The sequence below is a fragment of the Orbicella faveolata genome, unplaced genomic scaffold, assembly GCF_042242905.1.
Source record: "Orbicella faveolata isolate gen_17 unplaced genomic scaffold, um_ofav_v1 contig_13, whole genome shotgun sequence".
Classification (NCBI taxonomy): Eukaryota; Metazoa; Cnidaria; class Anthozoa; order Scleractinia; family Merulinidae; genus Orbicella; species Orbicella faveolata.
This window is the reverse complement of record NW_028301540.1, coordinates 23,100,001-23,120,000: the sequence shown is the minus strand read 5'-3', so window position 1 is coordinate 23,120,000 and position 20,000 is coordinate 23,100,001. Positions and strand designations below refer to the sequence as shown.

At 36.3% G+C, this 20,000-nt stretch overlaps 1 protein-coding gene and 1 pseudogene across 10 annotated transcripts in view; both read right to left on the bottom strand.

Moving 5' to 3' along the window:
* LOC149115658 (uncharacterized) overlaps positions 1 to 10,540 on the bottom strand; it is a 12,217-nt pseudogene extending 1,677 nt beyond the window's left edge.
* LOC110059758 (uncharacterized) overlaps positions 1 to 20,000 on the bottom strand; it is a 150,709-nt gene that overhangs the window by 115,303 nt on the left and 15,406 nt on the right. For all 10 annotated transcript variants that reach the window (XM_089285871.1, XM_089285864.1, XM_089285868.1 and 7 more), the window contains 2 exons: positions 17,642 to 17,917; positions 11,022 to 11,117 (listed from right to left, as the gene is read on the bottom strand). In XM_089285871.1, the coding sequence (XP_089141997.1) occupies positions 11,022 to 11,117; positions 17,642 to 17,917 (372 nt within the window). The remainder of the gene's footprint in view (positions 1 to 11,021; positions 11,118 to 17,641; positions 17,918 to 20,000) is intronic.

The following is a 20,000-nucleotide window of genomic DNA, read 5'->3' as shown; positions in this document are numbered from 1 at the left end:
TCTCGAATGTTTACAGGCTCGTAACTCAGTTTTATTGGTACTGGCTTCTTGTTGACCAATCTCTCTTTACAATCCTTCAGAGTTTTTTGAAAATGTTCGTGATGGGAGCTGCCAGTAGTATAGGACTTGGCGGTATGAGCGCATTTTACCAAAAATGCTTCTCCATTTCAAAACTAAGAGTAAAAAACGCTCTCCGTTTGAAAATCATGAACATAGCCAAAATCAATTTTTCACGTTTCTTAAATCAACTCGTGTTAAGAGCCCTGAAAATCATTTTTTTGTCTAAAACTCATGCTCAGACCATTGAAAAAATTTTTCCAATTTCAAACATTGTCTCAGAGCCTTGAAAAAAGCATTTGGTTCCATCAAATTTTAGGTTTAGCTTTCGTTTGATGTTTCAAGTGCATGGCCGCCAGCGCTTTTTCTAAGAAAATGACCACACCTTTTTATAAAGAATGAAAAGCATCAAAGTTTACAAAAACACCAAAGTTCAAACCCTTTTTCCAAGAAATGACCACGCCTATTTTTCCAAGAAATGAAAATCACCATAGTTTTTTAAAGGTGAACTCTTTTTGGCTCTCAAATTACAATCTGAGAACCATTTCACCTCTCAGTTTTCAAATCATGAACAGCATTTTTCTTACTTTTTGGAACACATTTTTCCAGAATCACAAATTTGATGTTCAAATTGCTGGATATGAACCAATCTTATCATTCTATTTGTCTTTAACAGTATGTCTTTAGGTTGTCAACAGTAAATTAACCCCCAAACGATACTTAAAGAGATATCACTTAAGACTATTATAAATGATGGAAAGTGAAAAAATCACTTTCAAGCCTCTGAGTGAGAGTAAGAAAATTTTGAAGCCTCTGAGCTTGAGTGAGAAATTATTTAAAAAAGAATCTAACTATATTATAGTAAGTATGAATAAATCTGATTTGAATAAATCATCCAAATCTGAACTCATAAAATTATTGTTAGCAAAAGATCAACAAAAATCTGTTGCTAAACCACGTATTAAATCTAAAAAACCAACACCTGCTCCTTGCAAGGGTGTTAAACAAATGGTTAAAGAGTATGAGGAGAATATAATTCTACCTCCAATTGAATTTAGAGATAATTACAAGCCAGTAGCCAAACCAAGAACCAAAAAACCAGAAACGTTCCTGTTGCTGCTCCAAGAACACAAATAACACCACTTAACAAAGCTCTTAAGGGTGCTGTAAAATCTTATGAAGTTGATATTAAAAAAAAAAGACCCTCTAGGGCAGTTGAACAGCACTGATAAATGGATTGAAACTTATCTCAAACGTATATTAAATGATATGAAAGGACTAAAACTGAAAATAACTTTTAAGAAACCAAAAGATAAAAATACAATATACAAAACAGTTTATTTGAACAGTAAAACTTTAACAATTAAAAATGATATTGAAATTGAAGAATTATTAAAATTGGCATTAGAACAGATAATTAAAAAGATTGCACAATGGTTATCAGAAGAATCAGGATGGGTTATACAATTAGTTGATAAAGATTATTTGAACATTGTTAGTTATATGCCTATGACAGGATCATCATATATTAAACTTCCAAAAGAATTACAAAATTCAGCTAAAGGTTTGATAAATTTACAGAATAAAGATAATAAATGCTTCAGATGGTGTCATATCAGACATATATCAATCCGCAACAAAAAGATGCTCAAAGAATCAAAACACAGATAGAGAATATATTCAACAGTTAGACTATTCCAACATTGAATTCCAGTTGGTGTTAAACAATATAATAAAATTGAAAAACAAAATAATATTAACATAAATGTCTTTCGTTATGAAATAAGCAAACTTATCCAATCTATATTTCTAAAGAAAAGATTGAAGATCATTTAAATCTATTGTTAATATCTGAGGATGAAAACAAACATTATGAGCTGATCAAAGATTTTAATAAATTTATGTTCAATCAAACAAAACATCAACATAGAAAGCATTTCTGTATGTATTGTCTACAATGTTTTAGCTCTGAAGATGTACTCAATAAACATAAAAATGATCGTATTGTTATAAATGGAGAACAGGCTATTAAGAGTCATTGACTGGAAATATCGAGAATGGCTGACCAGGTTAGAAAAATCGAAAATCCTGAAACTTGAAGAACGCTTTTAGGGAACCACTTTCGAAAGTATTGTTCCGATTTTCTTAGAATTTAAAGTCTTCGAGAAATTCGCAAAAAACGAAAATATGGCTTTCCGCCTTATTAAATATGCAAAAAATATCTGGAAAATTGACAAAGTTCTCGGTATTCGCATTGAAACAATTTACAAAAGTAGAACTCGGGGTAAACTTGGCATAGGAGCTTTACTTTTCTTCTATCTAACAATAGGCAGTTCTAAATTTTTCAAGTATTTTGAAGGATTCCGTCGACCGCTGAAGAATTACCTTTTCAAGCCCCTATGAAAACGGCAAAAATTGCGTAGTTTTACGGCCTTAACACGCAACTTGGTATGTCCGATATGGAACTAAAGCAAGTACTGTGCAAAAGAGTGTTGTTTCTAATATAATAATAAGGAAAAAAAATTTCTGGGCAATCGAGGTTCACACAGGTAAAATGTAAAAGTTCCCGACAGTCTCTTCTCAAATTTGCATAATTCGGTATGTTCAAAGAATTCTATTGTTGTGCACTCTAGTCTGTTTTTGTTCCATTTGTGGGTCATGCTTTGTGGGAAATGTACGAAAACAGAGTTGATCCATGTCGTTATTACAGCATTGTTTCATTATTTCACGCAAGATACAAAAAGGCTATAGAAAAAGCCCAAAATATAAGTTCAAAGTTACATAGATTAAACACGCTACATGTGCTACGTGACTGGCGTCACGTAAGATATATTTTCAGTTAGCTCCAATTGGAATTCCTCGATTATTGAGGTTTAGACACTTGCTTATAATAGAAGCATACAGGGGTTTGTCTTTCCCTTCTATACACACTCGATTAGTCTGCAAATATTCGAAAGGAGACTGGTCTTTTAAAGTATTTTTCAACCATTGTGTGTCGATTTTGATCTTGATGGAAAACGGATTAATTAGATGCACTAAATGAAACGAAGAGGTTTTATTAACGTGATCCAGCTAGACCAAGGAAGCAAGTTTTCTTGAAAAATAGAGTAAGACTGTTTGATGTTCATCCCGCAATCTGACCTCGGTTGGAATTGGGCCTAGTCCAAACGTCGTGCTTCTGCCGTGCCGAATTCAAATAAATTTGGCCCGGCAGTGGCATGACAAAAAGCTATGAAAGATTCAAACGTCGAATTTAATTCATTCGCGCAGAAGATCGGAAGAAGTTTGCTTTGCTGAAGACCTTTTTAAATGCTAGAAAGCAACTGCAGTTGATGCAGCGGGATATGAATTCACAGGGACGGCGGTGTCTTTTTTTCGTTTTTCAAGAGAAGGAAAGAGGGGGGAGAGCGAGGTGGGGGGCTTGAAAACGAGCGGTGCCGGCGCAAGTTTGTAGAGGGGTCTAAGGGCATCCTCCCCAAAAAAATGGAAATGGTATTTTTGACATTCTCCATGGTGTAGTTCTTAAGAAAATCAACCTAGTGGATGAACTATAAAATGACATGTACTTTTAGTGCATTTACAGCAATATATTTTGAAGGTATTGTGAGCTTGATACATCTTTCTCAGCCCTCTATGATATGTCACGGCCTTAGTACTGACCTGCGCTTTTACACAAGCCCCCCCTCCCCCCCCCCCCCCCCCGTGTGTGGGAAGGAAGTGCACGCTGCGGCAAGCTTAAAACTATATAAACACGAAAAGCTTCCTACAGATTTGTTACGAGGTTGTAGCTTTGTAAATTCTTGGTAAATCTGTAGTCAACCAGACTTTTTTCGTTTTCTTTTCCTTCTTCTTTATTTCTTCATTTGTACCTCATACTAAAACAAAATAAACTGTCATCGTGGTATAAAGTGGAGGGGGGTGGGAGGCTTAAGCCCCCACTCCGGCTCCGCCGTCCCTGGTTCAGTTCGGCACGTGCATGGCAAGAGCACGCCGTTCGAAGCCGAGTCGCGCTACTGCCGTGCGGAACGGCATTAGGCCTGCTGTGCTATAAGTAGTCGTGCCGACTTTAATTCAGCCTGCCGAACTGAGTGCATGCATGGTTTCAAACGTCGTGCTACTGCCGCGCTTGAGTCGAAGTTCTCGGTATTCGCATTGAAACAATTTACAAGACTAGAACACCGGATAAACTAAGCATATTGAAAGCTTTATATTAAATTAAATTTTGAGGGGTTCCGTCGACTGTCGAAGAATTCAAGCCCCTATGGAAACGGCAAAAATTGCGTAATTTTACAGGCTTAAAAGACGTTTTAGTTTGCCCAATATCGGGTCGAAATAAATACTTTGATTAACTTTTGGTCTTTTTCAATCAGTATTTGAAACAAAAAGTCTGGGCAGTAAGAACGCGCGCCAGCAAACTCAAACGTTTTTAAGGCTAGGTGAACTTTTTTGCATAATTGACGAAAATTAAAAAGTCTCTTCAAAGAATGACTACTCGATATATTTCTAACGGTGTTTTTTGTCGTTGTAGGTGTCTTCAATTAGTTAGCCTTAATAATTTCCAAATGATAAAGAAAATCGATGGTTAAACCGACAACCGTTTACATAACACATTATCCCTTGTCATATTTTTCGGCTCAATCCCTGTAAAAGGTACCGCAAAAGCTCTCGCGGTGGACCTTTTGAAGATTAACCCCTAAAATGTACGACGAGCGCCCCCGTTATTTTTATATGAGTCTCTCCCTCCCCCCCCCCCCCCCGGGGGAATGAATAAAGTTTGCATGCCGTGTAGTGCGACTTGACCTCGGCGTGCTCTTACGTACTGTGCCGAACTCAATTCATAGCCCGCTGCATCAGCTGGCGTTGCTAATATTTGTAGCAATTAAAATGGCCTTCAGCAAAGCAAGCGTCTTCCGATCTTCTGCGCGACTGATTGAACTCGACGTTTGGAATCAGCGCTGTTCTCTTGTGATTGCCACTGCCGAGACAAATTATTTGAGGTCGGGACGGCAGAAACGCGATGTTTGGACTAGGCCCAATTCCAACCGAGGTCAGATTGCGGGATCGATTTCAAACGGTCTTACTCTATTTTCCAAGAAAACTTGCTTCCTTGGTCTAGCTGGATCACGTTAATAAAACCTCTTCGTTTCATTTCTTGTATTTAATTAATTCGTTTTCCATCAAGATCAAAATCGACACACAATGGTTAAAAAATACTTTAAAAGACCAGTCTCCTTTCGAATATTTGCAGACTAATCGAGTGTGTATAGAAGGGAAAGACAAACCCCTATATGCTTCTATTATAAGCAAGTGTCTAAACCTCAATAATCGAGGAATTCCAATTGGAACTAACTGAAAATATATCTTACGTGACGCCAGTCACGTAATACATGTAGCGTGTTTCATCTATGTAACTTTGAACTTATATTTTGGGCTTTTTCTATAGCTTTTTTTTAAATCTTGCGTGAAATAATGAAACAATGTTGTAATAACGACATGGATCAACTCTCTTTTTGTATATTTCCCACAAAGCATGGTCCACAAATGGAACAAAAACAGACTAGAGTGCTCAACAATACAGTTCTATGAACATACCGCATTATGCAAATTTGAGAAGAGACTGTCGGGAACTTTTACATTTTACCTGTGTGAACTTCGATTGCCCAGAAATTTTTTTTCCATATTATTATATTAGAAACAACACTCTTTTGCACAGTACTTGTTTTAGTTCCATATCGGACATACCAAGATGCGTTTTAAGCCCGTAAAACTACGCAATTTTTGCCGTTTTCATAGGGGCTTGAAAAGGTAATTCTTCAGCGGTCGACGAAATCCTTCAAAATGCTTGAAAAATTTAAAACTGCCTATTGTTAGATAGAAGAAAAATAAAGCTCCTATGCTAAGTTTACCCCGAGTTCTACTTTTGTAAATTGTTTCAATGCGAATACTGAGAACTTTGTCAATTTTCCAGATATTTTTTGCACATTTTTAAAATGAGGCAAAAAGCTATATTTTCGTTTTTTGCGAATTTCTCGAAGACTTTAAATTCTAAGAAAATCGGAATAATACTTTCGAAAGTGGTTCCCTAAAAGCGTTCTTTGGGCAAAGTTTCAGGATTTTCGATTTTTCTAACCTGGCCAGCCATTCTCGATATTTCCAGTCAGTGACTCTTAAAATGCCTGAGAAAGGTGATAACATATGAAATTCAAAAATTATCACAAGCAACTACAAGTACCATTTGTTATTTATGCAGATTTTGAAGCAATTACTGAAAAAGTTCAAAGTTGTAAACCAAATGATGATAATTCATACACAGAATCATATCAAAATCACAAAGATTGCAGCTTTGGTTATAAAGTGGTTTGCTGCTATGATGACAAATTTACCAAATCATTAAAAAGATTCAGAGGTGAAAATGCTGTTTATAAATTCATGGAATGCATGTTGGAAGAAGTTAAATATTGTAAAAACGTGATTAAAAAAAACAAACAAACAAACCACTGAAAATGACTGAAGAGGATGAAGAAAATTTCAAGAAACCTGAAGAATGCCATATTTGCAATAAAAAATACAATGTAACCATTGCCATATTACTGGTAAGTATAGAGGATCTGCACATCAAGATTGTAATTTGAATTTTCAACTGACAGATAAGATTCCTGTTATCTTCCACAATTTGAGAGGTTATGATTCTCATTTCATTATGCAACAAATTGGGCAAATAGCTAAAAATTATAAATATAAAAATAAAAAAGGTGAAGAGCAAGAAATGATGATAAACGCAATACCAAATAATATGGAAAAGTATATGGCACTCACACTTGGGTATAATCTGGTATTTATTGATAGTTTTCAGTTTATGAGTTCAAGTTTAGATAAATTAGTCAGCAATCTACCAAAAGAATCACTGAAATATACGTCAGAAAAATTCAAAAGCCAGAAGCTTGAATTAATGTCCAAGAAAGGTATTTATCCTCATGACTTAATGGATAGTTTTGAAAAGCATGATAAAACAGAATTACCTTCAAAAGAAGAATTTTACGGCATATTGAATGATGAGCATATAACTGACGAACAGTATAATCATGCTCAAGAAGTTTGGAAAAAATTTAGATTGAAAAACGGAGGAATATCATGACTTATATCTGATATCTGACATTCTATTGTTAGCTGATGTGTTTGAGAATTTCAGAAAGACTTGTTTGAATTATTATAAACTTGATCCAGCTCATTATTTTACAAGTCCTGGCTTATCGTGGGATGCAATGTTAAAAATGACAAATATAAAATTAGAACTGATGACTGATATTGATATGTATCTTTTCATAGAATTTGGGATGAGAGGTGGTGTTTCATATATTGCAAACCGATACGGTGAAGCAAATAACAAATACATGAAAAATTATGATAAAAATAAACCATCAAAATATATCACATATCTTGATGCTAATAATTTGTATGGCTGGGCGACGTCACAATTTTTACCAACAGGCAAATTTAGATGGATGAAAGAAAAAGAAATAGAAAATTAGATCTTTCAAAATACAAGAATGATAGCGAAAGAAGATTGATGTTGGAAGTTGATCTTGAGTATCCAAAAGAATTACATGATTTACATAATGATTACCCTCTTGGAGCAGGAAAGGTTAAAGTAAATAAAAATATGTTGTCTGATTATTGTAAAAAAAAAATAAAAGAAAAATACAATATATCAATAGGCCAAGTACATAGAGTCTTAAAACTCAATCAATCACCTTAGTTAAAGCAGTATATTGACTTTAATACACAAAAACGAACACGGGCAAAAATTCATTTGAAAAAGATTTCTTCAAATTGATGAATAATGCGGTATTTGGTAAAACAATGAAAATTTAAGACGACGAGAAGGTGTAAGATTTGTAACTGATGAAAAGAAATTGTTAAAACTTACTTCTAAACCAACGTACGTCTCCTCAAAAATTTTTAATGAAAATTTGGTGGCAATACACAAGATTAAAGAAACACTACCTTAAATAAGCCGGCGTATATAGGTATGTGTTTCCTTGATCTCAGTAAAACACTAATGTATGATTTCCATTACAATTACATCAAACACAAATATGGAGACAAAGCAAAATTATTATTTACAGATATTGATAGTCTGACTTATGAAATTCAAACAAAGCATGTGTACAAAGATTTTTGGAAAGATAAAGATAAGTTTGATAACAGTGATTACTCTGAAGATAGTGAATTCTATGACAAAACCAATAAAAAAGTCATTGGTAAGTTTAAAGATGAAGCAGCTGGTGAAATAATAAGAGAATTTGTTGGTCTGAGATCAAAAATGTATCCATATATTAAAGAACATAAGGAAAATTGCAAAACAGCCAAAGGAATCAAAAAGATTGTGATAAAAAAAGACATCAAACATGAAGATTTCAGAAATACACTTTTCAATAATCAACAAATGTACCATAAAATGAAAACAATCAGAAGTGACAATCATCAACTTGAAAGTTATGAACTTAACAAAGTGTCTTTGCCATGTTTCGATGATAAAAGTTATGCTTATGGGAATTATAAAATAATTTAAAGAGATAAATTTATAAAGAATTATGGTAAATAAAATTGAAACTCAAAAAGAAAAATGCTTAAAAGCTGCTAAAAATCGTGATTATACCTTTATACAAAATAGTAATGAAAATAGAAAATGTATTAAAGCAATTAACCAAAAAACAGAGGAAGTCACATATTATAGAAGTACGTATGCAACTCAGCAAAATCTTATAGTTAATGCTGGTATTATCAAAATGGTTTGTGAGAATTTAAATTATAGTAAAACTGGTTTATCATAAAAGGATTGCTGTTATTATAAATTTGAATATATTAAAAAAGAATATTTACCAAATAACCATAAAATTTCAACAACTGAAATGTTAACTGATTCTCAAAAGACGATTAATAAGGAAAAATACCAAAAAATAAAGAATCAAGTTTACAAATGTGAAAAATGTAACAAAAATATCAAGAAAATCAGCAGAAGTAATCATAAAAAAAGATGTCAATAAGCTCGCTTGAAAAATGTTTGTATATAATCATTTAAAGAAATAACAAGATATACAATAGACCAATTTCGATATATTAAAATTCAGCCTAACACAACAGACTTCAGCACGAGGCTCGGGGGAATAACTACAGAGTTTGTGGGGTTTATTCCCCAGAGCCTCGTGCTGAGGTCTATTGTGTCAGGCTGAATTTTAATATATCGAAATTGGTCTATTGTAATGAGGATAATTAAGTTGAATGATGTTAGATATAGGGTTCATCCCATTTATGATTATTATGCTGCTTCAAAAGCTGGACAAATAATTGAAATAAAACAAAAAAAAAACTAATAAAAGGGTCTTTAGAAAAAGATAATAAATACAAAATCTATGTTTCTGGTAGAGGTATAAAAAAGGTGTTTATTTTTACTCATCGTTTCATTTTTGAATGTTATTATGGTTTAATACCGAAAAGAAAAGTGATTTTCATCATAATGAAAGTTTAAAAGACAATCGCCTTTACAATCTTGAAATTAAATGTTCACAATGAGCGAAGTTGGTAAAATACTAAACCATTCACAATGTAAAGATCCAAAACCTGTCGCTCGCACTGAGGGAAGACAACAATTCGCCGCTCCGAAAGCGAACGTGGAAAACTCACGTGCCCAAACAACACTTTTAACTTCAGAAATGGCAAGCTAGGCTCAGTTGGATCTGACACGTATTCTGTATCGATGCAGAACAGATATAAGGTCTGATAGTTGCCCCGCGGAAATTTGATGTTGTCATAACAAACATTTGCCCAAGAAGCGAAGCTTCGAGGGCTAACATGCTAGTTTTAAGAACATCAAATTTCCAATTAGCAACTATCAGAGCGATAATTTCGAGACATAAACACTGCATTGTCTTAATTGCTCACCAATAAATTTTCTTCCGCGCGCAAGTTTAAACATCTATTTTAGATGAAAACTGTGAAAGCCAAATGAAAAATTTGAAAAAGAAAACAAAAATCCAGTTAGGACAATTTCAATCGTTTCTTTTATAAGCCCGCCTGTTTACAGAAAACAAAATTCACGGACGAGTACTACCTATCCAGGTATTTTCCTCGGACGGGCACTGTTGGCTGATAGTGTCTCTCCGCGGAGGAACAATTATCGCGTCACGTGATCAATTTAAACCAATAAAAATCGGAGAAAATTTAGTGGAGAACTATATAGGTTATCGTTACAGTAAGCTGCTGTGTACAATTAGACCTCGAGCTCCAAAGGCCGACTATGGCGAGGAATGACCCCCTAAGCCAACTCTTGAAGTTGAAAGAAAGTGAGAGCGAGTTGTTTAGTAATGAAATGAATTCATTCCAACACAAGAAACATGATAGTCCACTAGCCAAGCCTGGAAAGAGGCCTAAAAATGGATTCATTTTGCATTTGCACCCGTCCTATAGTGATAGCAAATGGCATAATATACTGGGAAAATACCTAAGGAATAACATTGGTAAGCCATTCCATTAGTAAGCCAGACAATGGACAGTTTTTATCAATCATTGAAGATTTTACACAACCTATGCGAGGAACAGCTGATAAAAAAAGATTTTCCGCAACAACATGATGGATGAAATTCTTTTTCTTTCACGTCTGACAGTGATACAAAGGCCACCATTTTAATGCATCCAGGATGATTGTGGAAGATAGTGGAAGGTGATCCGTACGAAAGAGAAGTCTGACCACAGAGTTTTGGGCAGGTCACGCAATATCCTTTCACATTCCTAAAGAGGCGTAAATGTACGTGTGTATAACAAACTGGAGGAAATGCGGGAAAAGCTCAATTGCCAGGCCCTGTTCTGGAAAGAAACCCGCGCTTCTTTTCCTAACCCGACGAACATAGACCGGACTCGAGAGTATAACCGAGCCTACAAGAAAAGCTACATGCAGAGAAACTTACTTTCAACAGCATCCACTATCTGGGACTGTGACCCTTTCAACTGTTCAGCTTGTATTTGCCCAGAAGGTTCACCAGACGCCACTGCGATGTCCATCCCTGTGAATGAGACTCAACTTACTGGCTATGCGGATGTACTAGTAGGCAGTTTCTCTTTAATGTATCATTGACTTAAACTAACTGGGTGTTTCAAAATCAAAGACCCCCTCCCAATCTCAATCGCTCGATGGAAATTTTACAAAACCGTTGGTTTTCCGCTGTTCTTTGCCTCAGCACAAACTTTGAAGATTTTTCCACGCAAACTTAAAAAAAGTTACAGTGTTTGCTTTCACGGATCTCTCGGGAAAAAAGGTGAAAGGTTCAAAACGTCAGACTATGAGTTGAGACTGGATTTCGATCCTTATTAGGGGGGTGGGGGGAGACAGGGGGTCAGAGCCTCCCGGTTCCCGTACCTTGTTCTCCCTCTTCCCGTATCTTTATCTCATGACTCCAGCCCTTGACCGTCCTGCTCCAGGCCCCTGTGATTAAGGAGACTTAAAACACATCCTAGCCATTTAGCTGTGCAATCCTTAGACGTTTCCTTTTCTATTTTCCTTTGTTTCCAGCCTTGTACCTCTTATTCACGTTTTATTATTTTTGACAGCTTAAGCGACAACATTTCATGACCTATGACGTAACTACCGTAAAAGGGTTTCCAATATCACCGGAAGTAAGCCTCAGTATTTTAGCCTAAGGGCGAAATTTCGTTTTTCCGTCGGCTCAGAAGTCTCAAAATAAGCTAAATGTAAGTCAAATATCATTTTAGGTTCTTGCTTTTAAAAGTATTTTAACGGTAAAAAATGAATCCTGCCTTCTTAGAACTCCCGTTTCCCGCCCTTTCCCCTCCTGCCTCCAGCCCCCTGTCCCCTCCACTTATTTAGGAGTCAATTATTCTCCCGGGTTCCCGACCCCCTGTCCCCCTCCACACTTATTTAGGAGTAAAACGCTGTAAACAAAGCATGATTTTAACTGTTGCATTATTTTACGCTATTCAACGGGACTAAATTTTAATGGCTCTACGAACGTAAAATAAAGTATCGTTAAGGTGGATTCCACTTTCATGCTGCCACGTTATTTATTAGCAATGCAAAATAGGTGAAATCATTTATTGCTTCTAGAATGTGGCTTGGAACGACTATTAACGAGAAAATAACTGTACTGAACAAACTGATCAAGGAATATTGTCTAACCGCACACGTTTTGTGCTACAAACTAGGTGGATATAGTAATATGTTCGTTCCTTTTATCTTAAGAGCAGCTTCGCCTAAATATCAACTAGACTTGGAAATAGCGAAAAAATCGAATTTCTTCAAACTCGCCCAGAATGAAGCCCTACGGGCACTAGTTACAAAAATATCGTTTTAAGTTCGATAAATCAAAAATTATTTTTTTTCCGCAATTTTTTCGTTTCGATGCCCCAAATCGGCCAAAATCCATCGAAAATGAGCGACATATTCAGAGGCTCGTAAACTCAAAAGTAAAAATCTTCATTACAAACTGATTGCACGTCGTATTTGTACTTCCTTTTTTGTCTATTTAGAGCTAAATAGATCGTGATTTGATGAGAACTTAAATATTTGACGAATTTTCTAAATTAACGACCCAAGACAGCTTTACAAGAGGTCTACATTTAGCCTATTTTCAAATGCTAAAAAGGCGTTCTGGTACACGGCTTTTCCCAAAACGACTAGTTTGGTGTGAAAGAGCATTCTTTCTTCTTCAAATTAGTGAAATAAAATTTTTGGGTAAATAAAATCGCGAGCGCTGAGATAGCGAACTAAATGCAGCACTTCTTCCTGAAAACGTGACCTTTGACCCGAGCGTAACGAAACCGATTACTGCAAGAAAACCCGGAAGAAAAGCAAATGCTTCGTTATTTTGAAACAATTTCTAGTGATATCTCTCCGAAACCATGATTGCAAGAAACTATTTCCAGATATGAAATCTTAGAGGGTCAAAAAAGGAGCTAAAGGGCGCATTTTGACACAATAACTTTGTTTGCTGAGAATTGAAGTCAATGACCGTTAACGAATTCCAGTGAAATTTGCAAACTTGAAGTATGTTAGCTGATACTTACCTGAATATTTATATTGATAGAAGAGTCGTCTTCTTGGATTAACCTTCAAAAGAAGCAGGATCCAGATTTGAAAACCTCGAAAAGAAGAAATGTTTAATGTTCCGTGACCTGCCCGCTGCTATAAATTAGCTTAAATTCCATGCACATGCCGACCGCATGTTTGTCGTAAAACCAACTGAACTCCACTGACAGTTTCCATGGGCAACCCCAAAATAAACAATCCCCAAAAATGTAAAGTGAAATTGGCTGTCTTCATGAACAGTTAGAAGCTAGAGTCAAGTTCCATTACCTTTTAAAGGTGCTTGATTCTACTTTGTTCACTCAGTAGTTACTGTCACGTTCGAATACTGCGTAGTATCGGTCACGCCAAAACACTGCAGACCGTGCAGACTGAGTAAGATTCCCATACAAAGTCTTGTACGCGTTTGTCTATTGAATCAAAAGTCAATTCTGCGCTTGTGCAGCCTGTGGATAAATGACAGACTTTCAGATATATTTAACACTATTTTGTAACTAGACCCAAAAAAAAGAGTCACAATGAAAAGCCCAAACAAGTGTCTGCAGTAACACAGCGGTCAAACGTCTGCGCATGTGCGAGCAGTGGAGCAACTAAAAGGCGGCCAAAATATTTTCATGACACTGTTCTTTTCGTGGGTCATCGGTATCCTATAAATGACATTTTCCTCGTTATTTATATATTTGTTTATGTTTTAGCCGGTACAACGAGAGCTAACAGAAATGACTTGAGAGTTAAAAATTGTTCTACCTTCTGCTTGTTGCAGGTCTTTCTTTTCCGTGGTATGTATTTTCCGTGTTCCTTGAATTTTTTGTCCGCCTCGACTTTGCACTTAGTGCACCAGTTTTTTCCAGGTTTGTAGTTTAGAAAAGATTTTCCCACCTGGTCAAAGACCAGGTACAGTCGGTTTGGGATCGCTATTTTGGCCAGCTATGCCCCCATGACGATGGACATGAACATCGTTTGTCGTTTCGATTCATCTCGTTCCTGTGCTTCAGACAAATCAAGGATCCGGATGGAATCCCTCAGTCCTTGCCAAAATTTTTCCAGCTCGTCTGAGCGAAGCTGAATCACTGCAATTGTCTTTTTCTTCTCCCATTTTTCCTTCTTTTACACATCGTTTGTCGTCCGTTTCCGGCGTCACGCATCGTGTGATTAATAAAAACAAATAAAAATATACTACGCCGTCGGCTCGTAGCATGACACGGGTTTTAAGACTTATAAACTTTTTTGGTAAAGCTCAAAACAAAATGGTAAATCAACAGAATACCGGTAACTTAATAAACTTTGTGTCTGAAAAGTCTTAAGTTTTCCTTTTACCTGCTTTCTTTTCCTTTTACAGATTTCTATGAACTTTTCAATTTTTTTTCGTAAATTTTGCGTGACACCGGTTGTTTCCCATGTTTTCCTTTAAATTTTTGCGCGGGAAATTGGCGCGCGGCTGCCAAAAAATGTACCAATTTGCGCATGCCCGACGTTTGACCGCGGTGTTGTCTGCAGTCTGCACGGTCTGCACTGTTTTGGCGTGACCGATTCGCGGCATTCGAACGTGAGAGTAGTGGACAAAGTCGACGCAAACAATTAAATTCAAGCACTTTTAAGGTAATGGAACTTGACTCTAGCTTCTAACTGTTCATGAAGACAGCCAATTTCACTTTACATTTTTGGGGATTGTTTATTTTGGGGTTGCCCATGGAAACTGTCAGTGGAGTTCAGTTGGTTTTACGACAAACATGCGGTCGGCATGTGCATGGAATTTAAGCTAATTTATAGCAGCGGGCAGGTCACGGAACATTAAACATTTCTTCTTTTAGAGGTTTTCAAATCTGGATCCTGCTTCTTTTGAAGGTTAATCCAAGAAGACGACTCTTCTATCAATATAAATATTCAGGTAAGTATCAGCTAACATACTTCAAGTTTGCAAATTTCACTGGAATTCGTTAACGGTCATTGACTTCAATTCTCAGCAAACAAAGTTATTGTGTCAAAATGCGCCCTTTAGCTCCTTTTTTGACCCTCTAAGATTTCATATCTGGAAATAGTTTCTTGCAATCATGGTTTCGGAGAGATATCACTAGAAATTGTTTCAAAATAACGAAGCATTTGCTTTTCTTCCGGGTTTTCTTGCAGTAATCGGTTTCGTTACACTCGGGTCAAAGGTCACGTTTTCAGGAAGAAGTGCTGCATTTAGTTCGCTATCTCAGCGCTCGCGATTTTATTTACCCAAAAATTTTATTTCACTAATTTGAAGAAGAAAGAATGCTCTTTCACACCAAACTAGTCGTTTTGGGAAAAGCCGTGTACCAGAACGCCTTTTAAGCATTTGAAAATAGGCTAAATGTAGACCTCTTGTAAAGCTGTCTTGGGTCGTTAATTTAGAAAATTCGTCAAATATTTAAGTTCTCATCAAATCACGATCTATTTAGCTCTAAATAGACAAAAAAGGAAGTACAAATACGACGTGCAATCAGTTTGTAATGAAGATTTTTACTTTTGAGTTTACGAGCCTCTGAATATGTCGCTCATTTTCGATGGATTTTGGCCGATTTGGGGCATCGAAACGAAAAAATTGCGGAAAAAAATAATTTTTGATTTATCGAACTTAAAACGATATTTTTGTAACTAGTGCCCGTAGGGCTTCATTCTGGGCGAGTTTGAAGAAATTCGATTTTTTCGCTATTTCCAAGTCTAGTTGATATTTAGGCGAAGCTGCTCTTAATATCTTAGTCCGTATGCGGTACAGTTTCAGCAACCAATGTTTGTGAATCAATTTTATTCGTTGCGAACCACTTACCTTATCTTTGAGGCATTTTAAGTTCTTTTTCGAACAACTTTTTGTATTTTTTATAGCTATAAGATGTTTCATGTAGTGATATCAGCAAGAAAGAAGCATGTAAAGTACGGAAAACAAACGCCTAAAACGATGTTAAAAGAACGTGTCAGACGAGAGAAAGAACATATTAGTTCGGAATTGAGAAAGTAACACGCGGATTCCAAAATATTGACGAAGGTCATATTGGTTCAAAATTGAGAAGCGAACACCCTGGTTATGAATCGAGAACCGAATACGCCAGCTATACATCGGAGATCGACGAACAGCTGATTCTGACCAAAATGTGTCGATGTAACCCTCAACTGCTGCTTATAATTCAATTTACAACGAAAATAGGGTTCCTAAAAGCCCTTTGAAAGAAACATTAGTTAGCTTGCCTCGCCGGACCGAAACGTCGAACGCGACACAAGATGACGCGAATCGTACTACAAGGAATAAATTCCAGCCAGATGACGTCACACCCAAATATGGAAAACGAGAGTCGCTTGCGCAAAATTTGAGATTTTTCTCCTATTATGATGCTGCCACCTCGGAAACCTCGTCTTCGGAAACATGCCGTGTTGTCGGCAGATCATCGTTTTGAATAAATGATGAGTGAGAACATTTTACTAGATAGTTATATGAAATTGTACTTCCCGACGTATGACTCTGGGCATGTTTCTTTTGGCATTTACTATTTATTGATAAAGAATTCTTATTCACGTGAATACTCAACGACCCCAGAATTTAGGGTACACACTTAACGAGGCTTGAAGTTGTCATGTAAGGGTTCGGCTGTTTCCCTCGCAATAAAATAGACCAAATGTTTGGATCAGACGACTTGCATCAGTGAAAAACGTTAAACGTGGTTCACGTTTTACGGCAGACGCAAGCCATCCGTAGATTTGCTATATATATCTTATTTCACGTACACAGAGCCATTAAAATTCACGCCCGAAGATGAGGCACATAAAATAACGCAAAAGTGAAAAACCTACTCAAATATATGAATTCTTATTCAACTTTTTCTGTAGACGCTAGCTGTCTGTACGTTTGCTCTATTTCATTTTAATTTACATCCATGATCCATTGAAATTGATGCCGGTTCGTGTGCATTAAATAACATGACAGTGTAACCTGTCAATATACCAAGCAACATATAAAAGCCCATTTAACATGAATGATCGAACAGGGATCAGATCTTACCAAAAGTAAATAAACAATTTTAGGCTGCAAAATCACCCAGATGTTCATTCAAAGTTTCACTTTGAGACTAGGAGGGGATTTTTGGTCTTGATTTCTGTATCTTTGGAAGGGGATCTTAAGTTTTAGGCCTTAGTTTTCAGGAAACCCCATACTGACTTGATTATTAAGTGAGTGACTCCATGACTTGATCTAGTGCATTTTCATGAAAAAGATTAATTCCCTAAACTAAGTGAAACAGCTTGAACTGACATAAAAAGAAAAATTAAAACCTCATTTTAATTTGATTTTTTCCCCTGTTTATTAACACCTGCATAGGCAATGAAAGGCACTGTGAGAAGAATATATTGTGCTACCTAAAAGCAGAACACAATGATTGTCTGGGCTCCAACCCAGACTGCTTGATTCATAGTCCAGTCCACTCAAAACCACTAGAATCCTGCACCCACATTTAACACATTATAGCAAATAATTACCTTTAGTGTAACAAAGCTTCTCTGCCAGATCTCGGCGCAGTATAAATTCATGTTGCAATTCGTCACTCAAAGCCTGGTAGGTAGCACCGGTACCTTTGCTTTGTTTCCAGTGCTTTAACATGCGGAATCCCTTTTCAGACAGTAGCTCATAAGCTTTATCTATTTCTCGAAGCTTTGCATCATTGACACCTAGGCGACGCCCAAGCTTTACCCAAAAGTCTCCAATGTCAATACCCAACTTTTCTAATTCGTCATCTGCGGGTATGCCGTCTTTTACTACAGAGATAAATAATTCAATATAAGTAGTCTTTTTCTGTCGCTGTTCCTAATTTACATTAATGATCTACCAAACTGTTCTGATACTTTGAAATTTCGGATGTTTGCTGATGATACAAATGTATTTCCCTGTACACGTGAACTTAAGGCTCTTGAGCAATTAATGAATTTTGAATTAAAAAAAGTAAAAGTTTGGTGCGACATAAATAAATTGTCAATCAATTTTTCAAAAACTAACTTCATGATCATTAAATCTCGACAGAAAATAGACTGTGAAGTTAATATAAAAAATGTTAAAATGAATTGAAGATGGTACGTTTCATTGACTGGAACGTAAAGATCGAATCAAATACCTTGGCGTATTGCTCGATGAAACAGTATCATTCAAACATCATATATCTTATGTGTGCACTAGAATCTCAAGAAATAATGGTACACTAGCTAAACTTAGACACTTCTTAACTCTTTCACAAATGAAACAACTTTATTATAGTATCATCTTTCCTTACATTTTACACGTCATCTTAGCGTGGGGAAGTACGTATAAAACCCACATCAATAAAGTACAATCTAAACAAAATCATTCCATCAGGCTTATATTCGTTGCAAGAACTTTTGGTGACCAGACTGAAAGCGCACTCCCCTTGCTAAACTTATTAGATGTTCTCACAGTAAATAATGTTTATAGACTACAAGCTCTGAAATTCACGCACTCTTGGCACAAAGGCCTACTACCAAGCTTGTTTCATGATTTCTTTCAATACGCCAGTGAAGTACATGGATACTACACCAGATATGCATCTAGACAAAATCTATACGCATCTAAAGTGCGTACCAATTCTGGTAAACAAACAATTAATTGCTTATACGGCGAATATTCTCTGGGACAATATCCCTACTCATCTAAAAGGTCTCAATACCTTCAACTTCTCGAAATATCTGAAACTTTATTTACCGTCTGAACAACATTCTGAAAACTAGTAATATTTCTATATGCTCCTTTTTCCAATTTTATGTACATATCTCATTCTCTTAATAACTTTTTTCCTCTTAAATCTCCATAGAAACATAATACCTGGAGGCTGACTAGAAAACCCTTGGTTACTTCAGGATATAGACTCATATAGTACACATTTTTCTTTGTCTTTAGATTTCATTGATATAAAAAGAAAACTGTAAATGTACGAGTAAATAAAGTTATTATTTTCATTGTTCCTCACAATACTAACTACTTAATAACCGAGAGTGAGGTCGTTACGGGAAAATCTCAAACTGAGGCCTTGCCGTATTGACCGAGCGATAGCGAGGTCAATACGGTAGACCGAGGTTTAAGATTTTCACGTAACGACCGAACGGTCGAGGTTATCAAGTTGTTTATTATATGGCTCACGAATTAAAGAAAAGAAAAAAATATTCGAGCGGAAGTTGTCAATTTACATCCGGCGATGCGCGCGTTTACCGATTCATTCATCGTCTCAAACTACACAGTCAGTGAACTTCACAACTGTATTACGCATTCCGTCAAAAACACACATTTCTTTACGGGAAATGTGATTGTCACAGCCTCAAAATAGTATTTTGGTATCGTGGTGCCACAACTTGATGGGGGAGTTTTTCCGACTGTTGTGGCGAAACGTCAACGCATATAAAAAAGACAGAAAGTGCTTCAAAATAGTCCAAGCCAACGGTCTTTTGGTGAAAGAAAATACTGATTCTTCAGAATGCAATGCTCAGAATAACTCAATCTTCGCATTCGCTTTCGACAACATGTCTTCGCTTTCTCCATTCTGGGGTTTAAGGATGAACTTTTCAAGCCTTGTGAACTTCTAGAACTTCCTGCAGTTATCAGAAACACGGCTACCGACAAAAAACCGTCCGATTGTTTACATCTGATGATCCTGAAAGTTGAGTTACACTTGCTTGTGTTAAAGCGAGGGAAGCTATTTGATGAGAACTGTGACGGAGTTCAATATTTCGGTAATTGTTGTGACTAAGATGATAACTTATAAGTTTCTTCGTGGTGTTCTGCTCAGGATGTATGACAGATCTGCCGATGGTGTTTTTCACATGGCGATTTTAGCTT